The sequence below is a fragment of the Stenella coeruleoalba genome (assembly GCF_951394435.1).
Source record: "Stenella coeruleoalba genome assembly, chromosome: 6".
NCBI classification, from domain to species: domain Eukaryota; kingdom Metazoa; phylum Chordata; class Mammalia; order Artiodactyla; family Delphinidae; genus Stenella; species Stenella coeruleoalba.
In genome coordinates, this window is record NC_137151.1 from 17,708,244 (window position 1) to 17,730,939 (window position 22,696).

Below are 22,696 nucleotides of genomic sequence, written 5' to 3' on the forward strand. Positions count from 1 at the left end.
TTTGCCAACACGCTACCTGTTTAGGAGTTCCGTCATAAAGGTGTCTTTCGTTGCACACGGAACAGGGCTGGGTCTATTCCTCGATACAAACTTCACTTGGTCATAAATGTCTGGCGGTGTTTTCAGGTTATTTCTGTTTTGTAAACCACTGTCTGGACCATCTGCCAGCTCGATGTCCCTGTTAAGTTCATTCTCCATCTCGCATTGTAGCTCAGGCTTCTTTTTCTCTTTCTTTCTCTCTGATTTTAGCTGTTTGTTTCCAAACCCCAAACCTTTTGCATCTTTCTTTTCTGCTTTGGCTTTGGAGACATCCATCTTCCTGCTACTGAGAGCTGGCAGTCTGCTCCTCCGAAAACCGAACCAGCTGGCAAAAGAAGGCCCGGGCTTCGGCTTCGCGTCCACAGAGGTGGACTTTGTTTGCACTTGGCCCTTTTCCACATTTTCCTGAATGCACAACATGACCTTTTCTTCGATTGTGGGTGAGAGGGGGGCTTCTGGGCTCACAACACCGGTCCGGGTTGTAGACGTGTCTGGATACCTTCCAGAAGTTTCTAGCCTGGAGGTCCTGCTGGTTTCAAAACTGCTGGGATGCCGTGTCCTCCCCGGACTCTGAGGGGCTCCCGGGCCGTCTTTTGGGGTGGACGGGCGCCTGCCGTGGTCGCTGCCTGCTTCCTCTGGTGCAGTCACCCTGGCACCTTCTCCCTGGGCGTAGGCCGGCTGCTCTTCTGTTCCGGGTGGGGCGAGAGGCCCTTCGAATTTTGGAAGGATCCTCAAAGGCAACTTGCTTGGACTCCCGTGCTGGCTGCTGGAGCTGCCTGTACTCCCCAGGGAGCCCTGCCTGGAGGAAGGATGCCCCAGGGGCCTCCCAGCACCGGGGAGACCGTCAGACACGGGGGCAGACGCGGTCTTGCTGGGAGCGCCTTCCGTGCAGGAGCTCTGCCGGGTGAGGGAGTTGCCCCTCTCAGCAGTGTTGGTAATAATCTGAGTCCGGACCTTGCCTGGCCCTTCCACGGAGGCCGTGGGGGGCTTGTCCCCTGAGTGAGCGCTGAAACTCTGGCTGCGGGCTTTGGCTCCGTTCATGCCTAGAGCTGGTTTTAGCAGCGGTTTGTTGGAGGACAGGGATCTCGTCACAGACTTGTTTTCTACCGCATCTTTTCCATCGGCCCCAGGTGTGCTACTTTCCAGTGACTCTGGCTTTGCTGTTTCGAGGGGAAGCCCTTCGGCCAAACTCTCCTGTGCTCGTAAACCCAGTGGAGACGCATTTCTTTCGCCTCCTGTGGTCTCAAGGCTGCTGGCGTTCCTGGAGGTCCCCGGCTTATCCTTGCTCACAGCCGCGGAACTTTTCGAGGCTTCGTTGAGGCTGTCTTTCTCATGTTTCCCTGGCACTGTAGAACTCTTCCTGAGCAACTGGGGAGACTTCATGAAGACTTTGAGCCCAACGGGGAGGCGAGTTTTCAGTCCTCTCTCATGAGGGTTTTGACAACCCTGCGGGGTGTTGTGGCTTTTGGAGGGTGCTGATGAGGGACTGCTAACCTGAGATGATGGTGACTCACTCACCCCTAAGAAGGCAGGCTTGGGGGGTGTGGAGACACTGTCATTCAACTGTCCTTTTCTCGCTGGAGACACACCTTTGGAAGACGGTATTTCCAGTGGCTCATGGGTAGCAGGACAGTTCTTGGGAGTCCGTAAGCCTATGTCCGTTTGTGTGGTCCCAAGTGTTTGGTGAGGTGGGGTTTTGGGGACACTTCTCTTTGGAGAGACCTTTGGGGGCCCTGGGGCCATCCCAGCAAACGAGCTGGAGGGGCTGTGAGCAGGGCACCTGGTTTGGATCGCTGTTTCTGTGGAGGGCGGAGGGGGAGCGAAGACTGGCTTTTTGAAGGCCACAGAAGGTTTCTTCCCCTGCACTTCTGTCACGGTCTGATTAAAATAAATAATTGGAGCAGAGGATCCTTTCAGAGGGGGGGATTTCAATACTGTCCTCGCCGCCTCACTGGGGACCCCGCTCTCTGGCTTGGCCCATGAAGGTGGCGACAGATAGTCGTAACTGGGCCTGGCGAGCAGGGAGACCGACCTGCCTGGAGGGGACGGCAGGGAGGGCGATCTCAGCCCGGCCTCTGGCCCCGGGTCACAGTGTTTATCCCTCGTGGGGGGCTCGCCATCGTCACTCGGCTGGGCGGGGGGCCTGGGCAGCAGCTGTGACGCTGGAATCTGACTCCTGGAGTACTGGGCCCAGTCCCTTCTGCTGAAGATTTTGGAGCCGTGAGGGAGCTGGGTGGAGGGTTTTGGAATGTGCGAATCTGGCGGTAAAGCAAAGAGGGGCTCTGGGCCTTCAGACTTTTTGAACCGTGAGAGTTTCCCCGGAGCTGGTGATCTCTCAAGAGGCACTGGGCCAGCTGAGGGGACCGTGAGGGAGGCTTCAGGCTCCATTATCCTTGATTTCTGAGCTGAAGGCTTGCCCCTGGTAGGTATTTTTGTCAGACTTTTCTTCTGATAGATGCCCGTGGCCACAGAGGACCTAGAATGACTCTGGCATGATGGAGCGTGTGTTGGTTTGGTCAGTCTTTGTCGCTGAGTGCTTTGCGTCACTGTCCCGGGGTGGAAGGATTCAGTGGGTGTCACGGCAACATCGTCTACTTCTTGTCTTGGAATGTTTCTCTCAGTTTCCTCTTCAGATCTCTTCAAGAAAGGATAGTCTCTAGCAGCAGCCCCTGGCTGTAAGTGAGCAATTCCCTGAGGTAAAAGTTCAGTGTGTTCTGTCTGGGGCCCAGCAGGGGCCTGATGGATGGAAATCTCCTTTCTGGTAACAGTGACCAGGCCAGTCTGGTGAGAGCTGAACTCAATGGGCTCGCCATCTTCTGCATCAAATATGACAGTAATACATTCTTCTGAGGAAGTCCGTTTTACAACCCTTTGCTGCTTAATGAAACTAAACGTCTTTGGCCTGCTCTCGAAGTGGACGGGCACTTGTTTATCTTCCTCCTCAGGAGACCCACGTTGAGATCTTCCAAATCCCACGTGGACGTCCAGGTTCTCCACAGACTTGTCGGCGTCCACAGTCAAAGACACGTCGGAAGGGCTTTTCTCATCACTGCTCTCTATGTGCAGCTCATCCAGGGTTTCGGTGTCATCAGTGTCTGAGAGCTGGAGATTGACAGACAGGCAGCCCTGGCTGTGCGGGTCCCTCTCTCTCTGTACCTGAGGCCCCTGCGCACTTGGGCACTGCTTCCGCTCCAAGGGACAGCTGCTAGCACAACTGGTCAGCTTCTCGGGCCTTTCCCAGGGGTAGACGGAGGAAGTGACTTCTGAACAGTGTCTGCCATTCAGCTCCCAGCCAAAGAGACTGTCAGAAACACTGTGGGTTAATTTACAACCGTGCAGCCTGCAGCCCTGGTGTGGAACTGCCTGGAGCGAGGCTAAGGAGGAAGGGTCCTCTTCGGCATCGTCGTGAGAATCTGTGTCGTAAGCAAATGCCTTGTGGGGCTCCTTGCAGGGGCTCCCCGTGTCCGTGGGTTTGCAGGGGGGATATTCCTTGAGGCTGCTACTTTTAATTCCTGGCGAGTAGATTCCTTCATTGGAGTTCATGCAATCTTTATAACCCCATTTGGTTATCACTGATGGGGGTTCAAGTAACACTTTTCGCTTCTGGAGCTTTCTGAGTCCTTCCAAAATGTGGCTTTCCTTGATGCGAGTCGGAGGTAGTTCATCTGTGGGACTAGCAAAGCCACTCGGGAGCGAAGAGTCAATACTTAACCTTTTGTCCCAATTCTGTGATGACTGCTAGGAGAGAAAAGGAGACATGAGAAATGATTGAGCTCTGTGGATCACCAATTTATAAAAGGAAAAGGCCATCATTAAACTTAATTCGTTCTAGTGGTTGATAAATATTCACATATAAATGCATTTATTCATTAATTAATTCAAACTAATTCATTAACTACGCAGCGAATCTCTACCTTGCCAGGTCCTGAGCTAAGCAGCATATGATTTAGATAAGTAGAGGATGAGGACGCTGCTTTCAAGGAGCATGCAACCCCCAGGAGCAGTTGAGCTCAAGGAACCATAAGTCAAGGGATCATATGAGACATACAGGGGTAGCAGGTACTCCAGAATTTCAGACGAGGGAGACCACATGTCTGTTTGGAAAAGAAACACAAAAAGCATATACGTTTCCTTTTCTTTTCTTTTTTTAAAAAATAAACCTAGCCCTAGAAAGAGAGATAGGTTTGCCTTAGTTTAAAAGTAGAGGAAATGATTTCCAGGTAGAAGAAATGGGAGGGCGAAGACCTCAACTGGAAAAGTATGCTTAAGGAACACTTAGGGAGTAACCAGAAGACACTATGGCTCACTGCTCAGTGTATACGGCAGGTAAAGAGGGTAAATGGAAAAGTGAGTTGGTCCCTGCCTTTACGGTCTCTTCCATTCTAACGACTGAAAGTTAGAATGCCATGTGGCTTCATGACTTTACTCATTGATAGGCAGTGAACATCTGTGAAATGTTTACACAGATAGAGCAGCTGGGCATTTGCTGTTAGAAGTCATAGCAATGGTTCACCTACTAACTTCAAAAGGTCAATTTCCTGTTCTTCATATTTCTCCAAATACCAGTGTTAGTTCTGGAGAAGTGACCGAGAAATGACATAGAAAAAAACATGGCATTCTACTCAGACATTCATATTTATCAAATTACTGCTAGCAAGAAACAGAATGGCAGAGGAGGAAGCTTACATTGACCAAGCATTTGCTGTGTACCAGCCCCTGACCCGGTGCTTTGATTTAATTTTCAGAACAATACCATGAGGGAGACATTATCAGTTCTATTTCACTAGGCGGGAAGGTGAGATTCAGCAAGATCCGTCCTTTGGAGATCACATAGTTAAGGAACAGCTGGAGCAAAGGTTTGAACTCTGGTCTCCTGGGTCCTTCCTATGACTTACTTCTGAAGTGGCTGTGTGGAGATCTGAACCCAGGCAATCTGGCTCTAGAGACTGCACCGTCAATCTGGATGCGACACTGCTGGAATGAAGCTTAGCCTCTGTTCTACCTTCTGTATTAGCCAAAGTCATAATAGAGACCATAGGTTATTCCAACACCCCTCTTTTGAATGGAACTTGCGGAGTTTAATCACAAACCGGCACTCGGGGAAACTGGGAGGCTCTGAACTAATGACTTTTTTCTTTTAAAAGGCTATATAGTTAACGATGAAGAATGTCTATGCATGAATCTGGTGGTTTCAGATGTGCACTCTGCACCAGTCTTGGCTAAGAGTACAGCTCCTGTTGGCATCTCCACACCAGCTGCCCCGCTGCTCCAGGACTCTGAACACCTGAGCGCTCATAAGCAGAGGTCAACTCCATGTCAGAAACTTGCCTTGGAATCTCAGCTTTTTAGTAAGCTGTGAGCATCTGCTTACATCTAAAACTTTCTCATAAAAATTGTATGATTGTTAAAAATCTTGTCATCAACAATATGTCTTGTTTATTTTTTATATGCATATTGGTTTTAAGTCAAATTATATAGTCTCTTTGGAAAATTCTCCAGGGTCCGAAGTTGCTGTGCATAGATTCTATTTTGGTGATGCTTCCCCTTCCCCCTCCTCTTCTGCTGTGCCATTAAAAGCTCCTTCGGAGATCAGAAGAAACCCCTCCGGTAAGTCTGGGTATTACAGACTGACCAGTGAGCAGACTGCCACAGCTTGGGTTTCTAAGAATTTCCATGATCCTGATGTCACGTTCACAAGAAAGAAGAGAAGCCAAGGCAAAAGCACCCTCCTAGAGCTTGAAAGGGGCAGATTTGTTCCTGCCATAGATGTGCTCTGTGTCTGCCTACCCACTTCCCTTCTGCCTCCCCGCAGCCTGCCCATGCTGCGGTCTGCGTCATCCCAGGGCCCAAGGCTGCAAACCTCCCAGGGCCCTGGCTCCCCACCCTGTGAGATTAGCCACATTCCTCCAACAGTTTTCCAAAGGAGGTCATGGTATTTAATAGCTTGAGAAAGGTTGAGGATAATCTTGAAACTTGAAAAAAAGCATGAATCTCCTATGGGGGAGATGGTGGGACGAAGCTGGCATTTCATATTGGCGGCTTCATTCTTTGCAGGGAAAAGTCAGAAGAGAGTTGCTCTGGGGAGCAGGGCAGCTGGCTGAAAGATGCTGCTGCTAAGGTAGGAGCCTCAGTTTAATGCCCACAGTTCTTTCCTATTTCTTGACTAGACAACAGTTTTACACATTCTTTTTTTTTTTTAAATGACATTCTTGGTCTTAATGGAAACAAACCCATCCCAACAACTGGGACTCCTCCACGTTTTAGGCTGATTCAAGGAGGTCAGTCTAGCAGAATGGTTAAGGTTCTGGAACCGACTGCCCAGCTCTGCTTACTGGCTATGAGACCTTGGGATGGATATTTAATTTCTCAGCACCTCAGTTTACTTCTCTGTGAAATGGAGGAAATAGGAGAACCTACTTAATAAGCTAGCACGAGCATTAAATGAGCTAGTACTTATGAAGAGCTGACAAAGCTGACATGTGGTCATTACTCAATAATACAAGCCAGATTCCTCCATGGAGGGCAGGCCAGTGCATTTCATGTAGGCTTCCCTTCTGTTTCTACACAAAAAAAAATTAAAAAAAATACTTATGAACTACTAAAGAACCATTGGTCATATATTTGTTATTACATAGGTTAATATTATATTCACATTCAAATTTTTATTGTATGAATTTATTATGTAAGTTAATACTAAATGAGTACCTGGTACATGGTAAGAACTTAAGAAGTTCCTTAAATAATATCAACTTAAAATGTCTTCAAGACTTCTTCCCTGGTGGCCCAGTGGTTAAGAATCACCTGCCAATGTAGGGGACACGGATTCAAGCCCTGGTCTGGGAAGATCCCACGTGCTGCGGAGCAACTAAGCCCGTGCGCCACGACTACTGAGCCTGCGCTCTAGAGCCCGCGAGCCACAACTACTGAAGCCCGTGTGCCACAACTACTGAAGCCTGCACGCCTAGAGCCCTTGCTCTGCAACAAGAGAAGCCACCGCAACGAGAAGCCCGCGCACCGCAACGAAGAGTAGCCCCTGCTCGCCGCAACTTGAGTAAGCCCGTGCGCAGCAATGAAGACCCAACGCAGCCAAAAATAAATAAACAAATAAAAATAAAATAAAATAAAATAAAATAAAATAAAATGAAATAAAATAAAATAAACTGTCTTCATGAGACTGGGTCTAGTTTGCTGGATCCCTGAGAATTAGGACTTTTCTCTGGGAGATGTGGCAGGCACGTGGTACTCCACAGCCATTTTGAGATGGGACACTGTTAAATCTCCAGATGATGGCTAACGGAGTGTGTATGAAGTGTCTTAAGAACCTTATTTCTCCTCTTTCAGGGAAGAGATGTCCCTAGGATATCGAGGGTTGTTCTAACTGGAAAAATTTCAAGGAAGAAAGAGAAGAAAAGAAAAGAAAAAAGGCTCAGAGAGAGAGAGAGAAAGAGCTGTGAATGAAAAGAGCAGAGCAGGGGGCTCTGGGAGCCAGCAATATTCAGAGACAAAGAGAGGGAACATCCCCCCCACCCTACCACCTCCCCAGTCTGCTAAGGGCCAGGTTCCTAGCAGTCATTATTCAGAACTCCGAACAGCTCCTTAGAAGGAGCAATTCTGATAACACCCCAGCCGCCGCACTTTGCACTGTAAGTCTGAGTCCAAGGGAATAAGCTCTAAATTCAAGCTTGCAATCTTGTTCTGAGTTCTTGTTCAGAGTATGAAAAACCTCCTCCCTCACCCAAATTTTCTGGCAGTTATGGAATTTCCCTGGTTTCTTTTGCTTCTGAAGTCATAAACTAAATTTATACAGATGACAGAAAACCGATCTCCAAATATTCGAATTCAGGGCTTCCATTCTCCTGTACTCTTTGTTTCTCTTTAACATTAGGAAACTGCAGAAACAGCGATTCCAGATTCCTGGCTTATACCAGTGTGCAAAGATGTTTATTCAAATCGTGAAGGAATCTTCAGCTGGGTGAGCCCACTTTACAGATGGAGTCATTCCAGCCGTAAGAGTTATTTAAAAATCTGGTAGAGGAACTCCTGGCATCTAAGTAGAGACATGCTCGACTTTCACTGAAGCCATAGTGCTTGTCATCTACCATGGAATTCTCCCTCTCTACTGTGCCACCCTCTAACAGCCATAATATTAGTGTTTTAGGAGGCTATTGCCTTGATTAAAGGTCAATATAATACATGCTATTTTTGAGCAGTAAACTCCTACAAAGCTAATGATACTTCCAGACCTTTCGGCCATCCATTCGGAGAGAATGCACCGCTCTCCCTATTCTCTAGAAGAAAACCTTTTCTTTGAGTTCTCACGGGATGCTCAGTCTGGAATGACTTGGCACGTGGGCAAGTCCACTCTCGTTTGCAGCGGACATTAACAAGTCTCTCTGAGCATCACAGGCACGATGTCCATAAAACTACTTGAAAATGTCTTAGTCGGTCTGAAGCGTGGTCAGTTCCGTTAGGCCAGGGCTCCAGTTCCAACTCGATATAAATCTGGGAATTCGGTGGGCTCCACCGAAGCACAGAAGGGAAAATGTCTTTCTCTCCCAAACTCCCTCCCATGATGGCCTCGTCATCTGAGGTTGAATCATCACGCCACTTCTCACTGGCTGTGTGACTTCTAGCAAGGAACTTAACCGTCTCTAGCCAATTTCCTCTTCTATGTGATGGGGAGAAGTGTAAACAAACAAGAACTCAGCAAATGGTCATTTCCTTCTTCGCCTCCCTCCCACCTTCCGCCTTCCTACCGGAAGAGGCTTCTTTTCTGGTTCTCTCTGACGCTGCAGTGCCCTGAAAGGAGCCTTACCCTTTTCCTGAGGTTCTTCCCATCATGCCACGTGTAGGAGGAGCCGCTGGAGTATTCGCTGCAGGCGCTCGAGAGAGACAGCTCGCTGCTGCTACAGCTGCTTCGAGTACAGAGATGACCGCGGATGGCAACCCCCATGCCAGGGCGTTTCAAAGCAGGGGTTCCTGATTTTGTGTTCAGCTGGCATTCCTAAAAAAAGCAGGACAGCTCTGAGCGAGGACTTTGCTAAGGGAGAGAGGAAATCCCAGCTCAACATCATAATGAGGTAGGAGCGAATACAGCACTGTGGTTAGAAACACAGGCTTTGGGGTCGACAGACTAGGGGTTCAAATCTTGGCTATGACTCTGACTAACATGCCTGGGAAATGATGTAATCTTTTAGAGCTACATTTTCTTTTTTAAGAAGTGAAGAATAATAATACCGCGCACCGTTTAGGGTCACTGCAAGGACCAAGTGAGTTTCTAGATGAGAAGCATACAGCATAGGATCTGGCCTAAGCAGCTGCTCACTTATTATGAGCTGCCATCATCGTTAGGCAGAAATACGACGCTGGGAGTGTTCCATTTTATCCAGTCATGCTGGTTAAAGAATCAGATCAATATCAAGACATGACTTTAATGCTACAAAAGGAAGAAGACAGAGCAGCATCTTTGGCTTAAGGGTTCAAGAGCATGGGCCCTGGACTGGAGTCTAGCGACCTGGCTCTCAGGCTACCAGTGCCACCAGATATGAGATATTGAGAAAGAAAGCATTTAACTTCCATGGACCTTATTGTCTTCTGGTGTAGGGTGGGACAGTTCTCCCAGATCACTCTTATAATCCCTATGGCTCTGATCACATCATTGTAAGTCTGGGATTGAATGCCCAGGAAGCCATGTACTGTAATGGAACACCAAACCTGGGAATCATGAGGCTCTGTTGTAAAGATCCCAGGACTCTTCATATCAGTTGGCTATCCAAATGGTAAAGATTCTCACATCAAACAGATCTGGGTCCCGCACAGAAGGATCCAAGCAGTTAGAATTCTAGTGGGTCTGCATAAGGCACAGGTGACAAAGCTGTAGACACCCCAGAACGTCGTGACAGCCACATTACAGGCCCCTAATGTAACAGATGAAGCTCCGCTAACTGGACAGGCTAAATTAATTTAGCAGCCCGATCACAAGAATGGGATCTCTCCATTACAGTCTCATTCCTGTCCCCTATCTAGAAAAGCTTTGTCTCAGAAACTCATTGATGGGAAACCATCTGTCTTTGTGTCACTGGCGGAATGGCAAGTCTCTTACTTGTGCAATCTATTGACACTTTATGGCTGCCTTTAGTACCTGGGTACATATCACTGTTCTCCAAATGCAATTCCAACTGACGATGACTAAACACCAGCTTGGGGAAGGAAGGTAATGCTGTTCTGGGAGCACTCGTGGTCAATAGGAAATCCCTGCATCGGTACAGAGGGCATGTTTAATCTGCTGTCTAATCAATATCCATAATGCTTAATAATGTTAGATTTTCAATATCAGGCATCTGCCTTGCTATCGATACTTCATTTTGGCTGCACGATAATCTCTTTAAGTGATCTGAAAATGCCAAGGAACTTTACTACTCTATTTTTCCCCCTGAAATTTGGCTCTAAATACCACTGAAAGGAGAAAGTCGTCTTAAAATCCAGCTTTCAGCGATACTTATCGATTTATGACCTCATTTACTGCCAGATGTAACTTAGTTAAGGGGAGTTCACGTCTGTATCTCAACAACTACCCTCTGCCCGTGGTCCCAATGCACAGGAGCACGATGCAGTTAGGCCCCAGGCACGGCACACACATCTGGAACATGCCCTGAACAGACCTGCAGAAATACCACATCGTGAGCCACTTGGACTTGTGCGTCTTCTCTTTTCTCCGTCCCATTCTCTGGTATTTTGCTGTTTGGTTCAGCAGGGTGGTGGCTTTTATTTAGGACTACCTCTGCTCTGAAACTTGTGTCTACTATCCGGAGAGAGATCACACCCATGTCCTTTGAGGCCATCCGATCTAAACTTCTCCCATGGCTTTTTTCACGCCCTGCGCAGGTGTCAGTCACCGTTTATATTCTACCTTTTCCCAAAGTACTGAAGCTTATCTGTGATTTCTCTCTGTCTTTCCCATCTATACCTTCCCGCCTCACCTATCAAAATACTATTTTTACAACTCAACTCAGTTCCCAGGCCTCTATTTAACAAATAAGCTTCCTTGCCCAGTTGTCACACATGTGTGCACCTCGATACAGATGTTGGATTAAGATGACAGGACTAGAACTCAGAAGATGAGCTGGAGGAGGGAGGCACTGTTGCCTCTCCCTTGACCTTGAACTTGAGATGCCCAGATGTGATGGAGGACACGGTTGGGAGGTGGGGAAGGCCCATCAATGTCATGTGGGTCAGGCAGGGCTGGGGTAGTTATGCACAGAAGTGTCCTCTAAGCCGGGCTTTTCATCCTTTCATGGGCACAGAAGTCATCCCCGATCTTGTTAAATACAGACGTTGATTCAGTAATTCTGAGGTGGGGTCTGAGATGGAGTATTTTAAGAAATTCCCAGGTGCTTTGATGCTGCTGGCCCAGGGCCTGTGCTTTGAGTAGAAAGCCCCTAGCCTAGGAGGAGCGATGAGAGATGATTACCTCTCATGTGCATTACTTGGTAGCAAGTTGTGTGTCTCACAGTGTGACCTGGGCTATGCTGAGGAGGATGAAAGGAGTGGTGTGAGCCCTCCCTTGGAGCAGTGTACTGGGGAGGGTGTGTGTGTGTGTGTGTGTGTGTGTGTGTGTGTGTCTGTGTGTCTGTGTGTGTGTGTGTGTGTGTGTGTGTGTGTGTGTGTGTGTGTGGTGGGGTGATTACAGAGTAATTCTTTGCCAAGAAGAGGAAGGGGCGAGTCCTCTCTACTGGTAAATTCTCCCACCTTTCCCTCACCTTGGGCAACCACTGTTGGAATTTAATAAGGGACCCAGAATCTCTGACATCATGGCTGAAAAGTGAGCTCCTCTGTCCTGAAGTTTCTTCCCTCATCAGCACATGATTATCATGTAGGATTACCTGCTCCAATAAATAACTGTTCTGTGATTGAGCGGCTGAACACAAAGGCCACTTACAAGGTTTAAATCCTGGCTCTCTCACTGGCTAACTCTTTGACCTTGGGAAAATTATTTAACTCCTCCATGCCTCAGTTTCCTTCTTTCTACCTGGAGATAATGAAAGCACCTACCACATAAGATCAATGTGAACAGCCCCTGCCACTTAGTAGTAGTTCGCTTAATGATACTTAGTAACTATTAGTGACAGTAAAACTTAGTAACTATCAGGTTTTACTACTATTACTAAAAATGTTTCTTTTTTAAATATGTGTGTGTCTTGGCTTTTCAACAAAATTATGCTTTATAGCCTCCCTAAGGGACCATGCATTACACTTCTTAATATGCCATCATGGTCTTACACATGGGCGCTGTGATGAGAAACAGCCAGAAGTGTGTGTACTTTATTTCCACGGGTCACTGACGTGACCTTCTGTAGAGACACACCAGTAGGCACTTTTCTCTATTCTCATTCTCCACCTTCGCCATGTTCTTCTGTGGCCGTGGCACGCGGCCAAATACATAAGAACGCAAGAGGGCTAAAGCAGCAGAGATTTCGTTATGGCTCCTGTTAGCAGCTACTGTGTTATGTACATTTTATACATTATCTTATTTAATCCTCACTACAACTCTCAGAAATAGAAAAAAATCATCATTTTTTCTCATTTTCCAGAAGGGGAAGCTGAGGCACTGAGGTGTTCAAATCTTGTCCAAGGTCACCCAGTCAATACAACATTCTGATGTCAGGCCCAGGTCCCAGCCTCTATGAGATAGCTCCAAGTAAGGCCCCTGACAATCAGCAGAGCTCCTGCACGTATACAGACTTCCTTCCAAAACATCCTCCTGAGAAGAGTCGTAATTAGTAATAGATAATGATTATCATTAAAATTCTTCTTTGCCACAAGATGTATGTTGTTTCCGTTGCAACATTATCCTAATTGTGTTGATTTAATTGGCAAAGCATACCATTTACACTATTCAAAGTGTCTTTTTCCCCTAGTGTATTTTAGATTACCACCTTGAAGCACTCATATGCTTTAACATCCTTACTATGAGAAATGCAATACAAAATCCATAATTTTAGTTAAAAAAAGGAGAGAGACACAGAGAATGAAGGCAAGGATTTCTTGGATAAAAACTGCAACTTAAAAAAATTCCTGATCTTAAGGCCATATTATAGATTGGATGCCATTAAGGTCTTCATGAATGTTTAAAGCGACAGCATTCCACTGACATTTAATTCCAATCTAACTTGAGAATATTTACCTTCGATATAGACTCTCCTAGCTACACTTATAAAATTATACAGTAAAATAAAAGGCCAGTCATCCACAAATGTCCATCTGTCATTGTTTTAAGCCTAACACTTTTCATTATATATTTATTTGGCTCTTGTGTTTTTCAAGATACTTTTTTTATGTCAATGAGAGTTAAAAACCACGCTGGTTAAAGTTTTGCCAAATAAGCACAAAGATAACCCTAGCTGAAGAAAAAAAAAGTACAGACCATGAATTTTTAAAAGTTCATACATAATATATCATAAAAGTAGGATGAGTAATAGGGGACATGGGCTTTAATAAAAAGCTCCTTGGCCATTTCTCAGAGACTTTGAGATGTAATCAATACCCAAAAAGGTATCCTGGGGACGAGGCAAGATTTATGATATTTTTGCCGAGAGTGACACTTTCTGCTTACTTCATCAGCTGGGGGACATGATATTGAATTGCAGAGAACACAAGAAAGGAAAGTATTTTTAATCTGCCTGACAGTGCTTCAAGGATGCGCTTTATGGTTCACTTGTGCCATCATTTCTGATGGAAGGAAGGAAAAGAACAACCTGAACAAGTGTTCTGAAGGCGACAGGGAAACTCACGTGCATTTCAACGTCAGTTCGTGAGTGCGTCAGACTCCGGCTTCTTTCCACATCTGAGAGCAAATCCCCGGTTGAAAGATCTAAGATGCGTGAGTGAAGTTTCTGGGTAAAAACAGGCAGAAATTTTGAACAGTGTTGATTTAATTGTTTGTTTCAAATCTTGCCTTGGACAGGTAAATCTCAAAAGAGTTGACATTTCTAGATTAGATAACATATCCTAACTCAAAAAAGTTTATCTGAGTTTATCAGTGTTCTATATATACACATGTGCAATTACACATTATAAACAATAATCACACTCTCACAGTCTGTCGGTATGTGTTGGAAACTAAGTAGTAAGGAAGAAGAAACAGCAAGAAAAATGTGAATACCCCAATACACTTATTGGCTTTTGATACTAACATTAAATTAACTTTTGATACTCACATTAAAAAGCACTCACCATGTTAACCTTATTATGTTGAGTAGTGGTTAAAATCTGAGCAAATGATTATAAAAGTGACCTTATTTCTAAACAGCACTGATCTTGTGACATCTTCCCTCGCACACATTTTAACTCAAAGTCATTAATGTCATCTGTTAGGAACAATGAATGTGAATAGAAAATAATTGCATTAGGGATCTGGGGACTCGGAGGGCTTTGTGCATTAATATTCACATGCTATTCGATTATATACTCAATTCTTTATTTCAGCTTTGCTTGGGTGGCCTGCTAAATCAGGGACATTTCACTGTATTAATCTTTATCCTAATTATTAAGGCTTTTCTGTAGATATTAAATTTGATCTTTTTAATTGCAAATACAATAAAACTCGTGATTTATGTCTAATGTTTCTGCTAGGCTGATGACATTTTAAAAATGGTACTCACAGCCTGGTTTGTCTTGGTTACAACTTTTGTGACTTCAGACGCTAAAAAATCGAATCGAATAAGTAAATAACGTGGCTGAGATGCCTCCCTCACCTCTGAAAAGTGTTTCTACTCCTTTTCTTCCCCGGAAAGGCCTTGCTGCATACTGATGTTGATCTGGGAGATGACTAGTTCTCTGCCAATAATTAATGCTAGGATCATCTTAGCGTGCAGGGGTTGCCCAAGGGTCACTTTGTCCCAGCAGATCCACCATGTTGTCAGCAGGGCTGTGAACTCCACTAAAATGAGCCATATTTACTGTTCCCCATTTTCCTTCAGGTTGAACTTGTGTGAAAGCCCTGTGTACCTGGTTAGTTAGTCACTCAACAAACATCTATTCAGCACCCACCGAAGGATAAGCACTCTGGTAGCATTGCACTGCATCCATCTGCAGGAATAAAGGCAGGTTTTTTTTTTTTTTTTTTTTCTGCTATGGATCAGTTCTCCTTCTTATCAGTAGAGCTTAAAATCATTTGCTTCAGACTTATACTCTTGCTTCTCTCAATTTGTGTTTGTGGAGTTACTTTCACCAAAAAGAACATAAATCCTAGATATCTGGTTTTCCATTATTTTGAAGATTCTAATTTCTCCAACAATGCCAAGACATCAATAGGTAACTAGAGCCAGGATGTTGTTTCTGCACAATATTTATAATCCTTATCTCGAGCTCCCTCTAGAATCAAAGACATTTTAAGCCCCGGGATCTGTCACACAACGTGTCATACTCAGTAAGTACCCAACTGGTGCTTGCTGTAGTCCATAAAGAAAAAGATGTCTATATTTTCTCCACCCACATACAGGTTTTAAGGATTGAGAGAGTGCCAAAAGAATGATAACATTCTAAGACTTAAGAACACATTTATCAATATGCAAAGAGTCAAAGAATTTACGGGAAATGACATTCAACAAAAGAAATGATGATTTTGAGTGGTATATCATGTGATTTGGGGGAAGAGTCCTTATAGATTAGATATCTGACTTCTTATTCAGTTCATGGTTACACTTCTTACCAGATATATGATGTCATTGTTTTGCTTTCTGAATGAATATGTGTATATATAAACCCATCCTCCTAAATGAGGTTCTATTTTAGGTATTTTTATGCAAATGGTCAGTTCTCTCCATTGAAATAAGTCAAGTCATGAAGGAGAGGGGACAGATCCTAGGGCAAGGGGACCTGAGTTTCAGCCCGAAGGCACAGATTTTACCAGATCTCAGGATGTAATTGAACCTCTTTGTCTCAGATTCCTTGCCTGTTACAAAGGGATGGAAGGAGCTACTTAACCTACCTCTCAGGCAGGGAGAGGTATCACCATAGTCAGGAAGGATAATAAATAAGATAGTACTGTGAAATTTACATAGGCTCATACCAATTAATTGTCATAACTGAGGGTTGGTAATTTCTTTTTTTTTTAATCATCTTCATTGGAGTATAACTGCTTTACAATGGTGTGTTAGTTTCTGCCGTATAACAAAGTGAATCAGCTATACATATACATATATCCCCATATCCCCTCCCTCTGCGTCACCCTCCCACCCTCCTTATCCCACCCCTCTAGGTGGTCACAGAGCACCGAGCTGATCTCCCTGTGCTATGCGGCTGCTTCCCACTAGCTATCTATTTTACATTTGGGAGTGTATATATGTCCATGCCACTCTCTCACTTCGTCCCAGCCTACCCTTCCCCTCCACGTGTCCTCAAGTCCATTCTCTACGTCTGCGTCTTTATTCCTGTCCTGCCCCTAGGTTCTTCAGAACCTTTTTTTTTTAAGATTCCATATATACGTGTTAGCATACGGTATTTTGTTTTTCTCTTCTGACTTACTTCACCCTGTATGACAGACTCTAGGTCCATCCACCTCACTACAAATAAGAGAGTTGGTAATTTCTTAAATGCTAAGGTACAAAGGAATCATTTGTTGTTATAGTTTACATGTATGTAAGGAGAATAAAAACTGACTTAGAGGAAAATAAAATCTACTTCTGTGTTAAGGCTGTAGGTAAGAAAATAAAAGGTAAATATCATCCTTTCACATAAACATCCTTCATGGTTAAATAACCACAAAAGCTCACAATACATTAGGTGTTATACTTTTATAATAAGTATTTTTATGAAAGGTTTATATTTTCTACATATACATATATAATAAATAAATTCCCATAGAGAGAGGGAGAGAGAATATTACTTTTCAAACTGGTGTTGTATGTTATCTGGCCTTAATTCAGGTAGAATATATACATAAGGAAATCAATTAAAATCACTGACAGAGTATAACTGACAGGAGAGTACCCCTGCCTCTTCAAGGAAGTCCACCTGCTTAGTTTGAGGGCAAATTCACTATCACATGACTACCTACCTACAGTTCATGTATACTGAATAAGTGTCCATTCAGATAAAATCTCCCACCTGAAAATTTTCAAACTTGAAATCTTTAGCCTACGAATCTGGATGAATCCTGGATTTGACTCGGACATGATTTTGGTGTGTGTGTGTGTGTGTGTGTGTGTGTGTGTGTGTGTGTGTGTGCGTGCGTGCGTGTGCGTTTAGACATGAGAGATAACAATATTACTCAGTATAGATTTGAAATTGACCTCACATCACTTCTCATACTATCTCAGTAACTGAGATTTCACTTGGTCTTAGAAATAGAGACTCCCAGCCTCACACATTCTCAAACTAAAGGCCAGTGAGATCTTTTCACTCAAATGCTTCCTTTCATGGTAACTGTCCACCCCTCCCTTCCTGCCAGACTGGTTTCACTGTCTCTAGAATGGGCCCCTCTCACTTCTGAGCTGGTGCTTTTGTCCGTCTGCCTATAGCACACTCTCCCTGCTCCTGCCCACCTGCCTGAAGCCTGCTCACTATTCAGGATTGCACTGAAACCTGCCTGTAGGGTTGTCTGTCATCTCTAGCCCCCAGTGGATTCCTCACTCAGATGGATTACGTCCTCCATCATTTTGGCCCTTTATCTGAAGTGCGTAATTGCTGAATTGCTCCTGTATTGCAGGGTCTATTTCCCTAATGGGGTGACCAGCTCCATGAGAATGCAGGCCAAGCCCTCGATTTCTGCTTTGTCCCTGTGGCAGGGGCTGGCTAGGCGTCATGGAACCCATTCCCTCTACCCTCTAGCCACACAGCTGGACTACATTTCCCAACACCCTTTGCAGTTAGGTGTGGCCATGTGACAGGGGTAGTTCCAGCCGATGGGGTATGAGCAAAAGTGATACCCGTCCTGGTCCAGGAATATCTCCCATATGCGGTGCTCCACCCTCTTTCCCTTCCACCAGTTTGATGCAGCCAACTCAGCACAGCAGTCACAGAAGTCACGTGTTGAAGATGGAGCCAGCAGGCAGGAGGAGTCTGGATTTCTGAATAGTCAATGGAAAAGAGCTGCCCTGGGACCAGAAGTACCTCTTTTGGACTTTCCACGAGAAAGAAACCTGCACTGGGTTTGAGCCATTAATCACTTGGGGGTTTGTTTGTCATCAGGATTAATATTAACTGGCTGATGTCACCCTTTCCTGAGATAAGCACTCTATAGCAAACAGAGCAGTCACTAAATAAAGACACACATACACACATAAATTCACATGCACACATTATGTATATACACACATTATATTCACATTCAGAAACACATATTCACACATGGATTTTCAGCTTCATGGGGAAGAGGCCTACTTTGTGTCACGATGCAGGGGCAGGGGCGAGGAGCTGTGTGACAAGCCATGGTGTAGATCAATCCACAGTCTGAACACACGCCTCACAACAGAGTAAGATACGATGGTCGGCTTTGGGGACCTGGCAATGCCAGAGCCGCCGGGGCCAGAAATACAAGCTGGGGTCATAATTTTTGGTGGATTACTCTGCCTTCAGTCAGCCAGTTCTTTTTTCTATTTTACGGTTTTGAATCTGTAATTCAAGGCCGAGAAGGACTGCACCTGAGACCAGCTGTGCATTATCTGGTGGGATGGAGGTGGAGTGGCCCCTTTCACAGTAGCCCGGATGGCTCTGCAGCTCTCCAGCTAACGATGGCAGCCGAGACTGAGACCAAGGTGTGCCTGGCCTTTCGAGTGGGGCTGGAGGGCTGCTTTGCCATTTTTTGTATCTCTCCTCACTCACGGAGCTGCACTTCTTCAGATGCTTAGTGAAGGCTTGTTGCATTGAACAGAATTCTGCCTTTGGATTTTTGCTCAGTACCGAGACGATGTCACGACTGGAAGGCAGTGATTGCTGAGGCCAGGGCGACACTGAGTCCTTATTTAGTGACACAAGGTGAGGTTAAAAAGCAGATTATCTGAGAAATGTGGGTAACGTGGGAAACCATACTGGAAAAACCAAGTGAAATAGGGTGACGAGCAGCTTTTGTATTTACTGATGTACTCCCTGAAGTTTGAAAAGAATTGTGTGAAGTTTTTCATTTCAGGATTTCAGATGTAAAGAGGAACATACAGAAAGGATTGTTTAACCATCGCTCCCTTATCTTCATTCAGATCTGGTGAGAGAATTAAGCTAATACCATAATCATGCATACAATTATTCTCCCCTCTAACTAAGAAAACCAAATACCTGTAAAAAAGGAATTATGAGAGTGACTATGGCATATATCTGATTAATGGACACTACCGACACGGGTAATTTAGGTTCCGCCACAAAAGGTGAATGTGAATTAGTGTTTTTCATCTGATCTGCTTCAATCCCCTTGATTTACGCAAGCTTGGTAGATGCTACGGTACCACGATCCTGAATTCTACCCTGTCCTGTTTCCTATTCTCTAGAGTTCTTTCTCCCCCCGTGGAAAAGGTCTCCCAGTCAAATGGGATGGCTTCTCTGCCCACAATTCCTGAATTCCTATTTTAGTTATGAAGTGATGAGTTCTGCTGTTGCCAAATGATCTAGGCCTCAACTTCTTTACCGACCACATTTCCCTGAATTCTATTCCTAATGCACTCTACCACCCATTAGAAGGTATTTTTCTACTCTCAAAAAACTGCATGGTAGGGTATTTAGGAGTGGAAAAATTTCTTGGGATTTGCCCACTCACCACTGGTATCTTTAGCCATTCAACACTCTCCCCAAGAGACACAATGCCAGCAGCTGCCCCTGGTCACTTCTTGTCTCAGAGCCTATGCTCAACCGCTCTTGCCTGCTCCCTTGCTGAGCGCTGCTGCTCTCACTGCCCCATCTTGGCTGGTTGCTCATTTGTACTTGACCTTGTTTGGCAATCACCCTCCCTCACAGATCTAGTTGTAGGAAAAATGGGGCGTGAGAGGATGGTCGTGTCCTAGGTCTTGGGTGAGCCCCTGGGGTGGGCCACCAAGTGAGGGTCCTTGGCTTCGTGCAGGAAAGAATCCAAGAGCGAGCCATAGTAAAAGGAAAGCAGGTTTATTTAGAGACAGAGTGCGGGCCGTCTCAGAAGGTGGGAGGCGGCACCGAAATATGGGTGGTCAGTTTTTCCGGGCTGGGTAATTTCACAGGCTAAAGGGTGGGAGGGATTATTCCAGCTATTTGGGGGAAGGAGCAGGGATTTCCAAGAATTGTGGCATCGCTCACTTTTTGGCCTAATTTTATGGCTGGCCTCTGAACTGTCATGGCGCCCGCGGGTGTGTCACTTAGCTAATGCATTACAATGAGCGGATGAGGAGGCTCAAGGTCCACTGGAAGTCAAATCTTCTGCCATCTTGGGCCGGTTGTAACCGGTTCTAACCGGTTTTCGTCGTATCCTGTTCTTCTCAATGTTGTGTCATTCTTTTAATAGTTGTACCCTGCCCCCTTCCTTCCTGTCTCATTGTGGCCTGGATCCTAGGCTGATTTCTTGGATGAAGAATTTACTGCTTCGTCAGCCGTGGCTTTGTTTTCACATTGTCCTGCCTCCACCTTGGAGATCTGACCTCAACTCACAGCTTCCGGAGAGCTTCCTAGAGCCCCACCGCTGCTCCCTCAATTCAGCCCATGCTGGTCCCCAGGCAGTGTGTTTCATCCCCTTTTATCCCAGCACAAGGGAAGCCAGTCTGGAGTACGGAATTCTGAAATCCTACGAGCATCTTTGGATTTTGCCAATTTCATGGCTTTTCCTGTGAGTTCACCTTTCTTGGATATCCTCTGTTACAGGGGTAGAAAACGTGTGTGGTGGATTTGGTATATATTTAAGAGACTTGTTCTAAATATGGCTTGAATTAGACATCTCCTTGTTCCTTCTGTTGGGTAATAAGGCAGTTTTCACAGGTATGCACAAGGCTCTGAAAGGAAATCCAAGGAAATGTCCTAAAATGACTCGAAGCCTGATTAAGATAATTTTTCTTTGGAAGCTTTACTCCCCAGAAGATCGTCCCCAAACCCCCCAGTTTTATCTTTCTCACACACTAGACTTACACTTTTATTTACATTTTGCCACACTCAGAAGTGTGATTTTTCATCAGCCCTTCCAAACCCCATCAAGAGATATTGTGGCAGACCCCTAGTTCACATTTCAAAGGTTTCATTCTGTTCCATTAAGAATTTATTATAAAACTGAACATTACATAACTGCGTATTATGTAACTGAGTATTATATAGTCCTTTCTTAGATTCACAAAAATTTGAGCCTAGGACAAAATATTTTTGGATAAAAGCTGATGTTTAATTAATTATGCCATAATTTCCATTTGGGGATACAAAGATAAAACGTAATATCTGCATTCGGTCATCTTGCTGATGCGACACAGAGCATGTCTTTCGAATATTCTCTTAGAGGTCCTTTAAAAAATATGTCCATCAAGATTTGATCTCACTTCAGAGTCTGAAATTTTTATAGCTAATTTTTTTTTAGCCATCGACACCAGTCCTTGATGCAATTATTATTTTCCCTGACAACGTTCAGACTTGCCCTGCATATCCGTCTTTCTGTGACCCGTTCTGATGCATTCCGTTTCGCTGTGGATGGTGCCTCTGCATATGACATGGCTCTTTTCTACTTCCTCGGGATCCAAGGTTATACACGCTTTTGAAACAATTATTCCACAGCTATATTCAAAACCTTCTTCAAGGGTCCCTGCTACCATGACAACCAGATTACCCAGTGGCTGCCTAAGGGAGCATTTGGTTTGGTTACTAGGAAGTTTATTTGGGGCTTCTGCAGCTCAGACTGATGACTGGAGTGTCTCAAATCTGTCCTATCTTTTGAAATTCCATTAACAGTGCCCTGAGGTCCTGCTGGGAGAGGACCAGCGAGATGATGGATGAGGATATAAACAGCAGACCTTGCCCTCAGGAGTCTCCACTCTAATTAGTCCAACAAGAAGCATCCATGAAGCATCTACTATGTAAGAGTCCTGCCTGTGAACTATGAACAGACTCAAAGAAGCCCGTTAGTGGAGCCTATGATATGAATGAGGTGCCCGGACACACAGATGAGAAAAAAACAGAACAATTTTAAGGCAGGATATGCAAAAGAGGTCATGGTACGGGAAGAGTGATACGGAGACGGGGCGGTGAGGGTAGGGGTCAGTGTGGCAACACAGTTAAATATAAATAAGATAATATTCTGTGCAATAAAGATTCAGGCCATACGGGCTTAGGTCTCCCTGTCAAGCTCCCAAATCCCTTGGTCTCTTTACATAAAACAAACAAAAAGGAATCAGAAGTATTTAATATGTAACAGCAAAGTGACAGGTGTTGGGAAACAGGATGTATGGTAAGGGCTTCAGCTCACTCAGACCTGGGAAGAGCCAGTCCCTAAGAGTGGTTCACACCTGCCTCCCAATCCTAAAACTCTTTGAAGCTTCTCTTTTGTCTTTTTCTGTGACTCTGATCTGAGAGAGGAAGTGATTCAGCACAGTCTGAGCCTATTCTGGGATCTAAGAGATACAGAAGTGCCTTGAAATTTCCATTTTTATCACTAATTACTTTAACAGGTACTTTAATAAGTGCTTTCCAATTGCCCCTGCTGTTTTGTAAAATTATCTACACTGCATTTTAT

General features: G+C 45.0%; 1 protein-coding gene across 18 annotated transcripts in view; it reads right to left on the reverse strand.

Annotated features, from left to right (window-relative positions):
• The window catches only part of NCKAP5 (NCK associated protein 5), a 1,134,964-nt gene that overhangs the window by 96,702 nt on the left and 1,015,566 nt on the right, over positions 1 to 22,696 (reverse strand). For 17 of the 18 annotated variants that reach the window (XM_079924718.1, XM_079924716.1, XM_079924715.1 and 14 more), the window contains 3 exons: positions 13,830 to 13,931; positions 8,855 to 9,043; positions 17 to 3,777 (listed from right to left, as the gene is read on the reverse strand). In XM_079924718.1, the coding sequence (XP_079780844.1) occupies positions 17 to 3,777; positions 8,855 to 9,043; positions 13,830 to 13,931 (4,052 nt within the window). The remainder of the gene's footprint in view (positions 1 to 16; positions 3,778 to 8,854; positions 9,044 to 13,829; positions 13,932 to 22,696) is intronic. The other variant, XM_079924727.1, reaches the window with a different exon arrangement.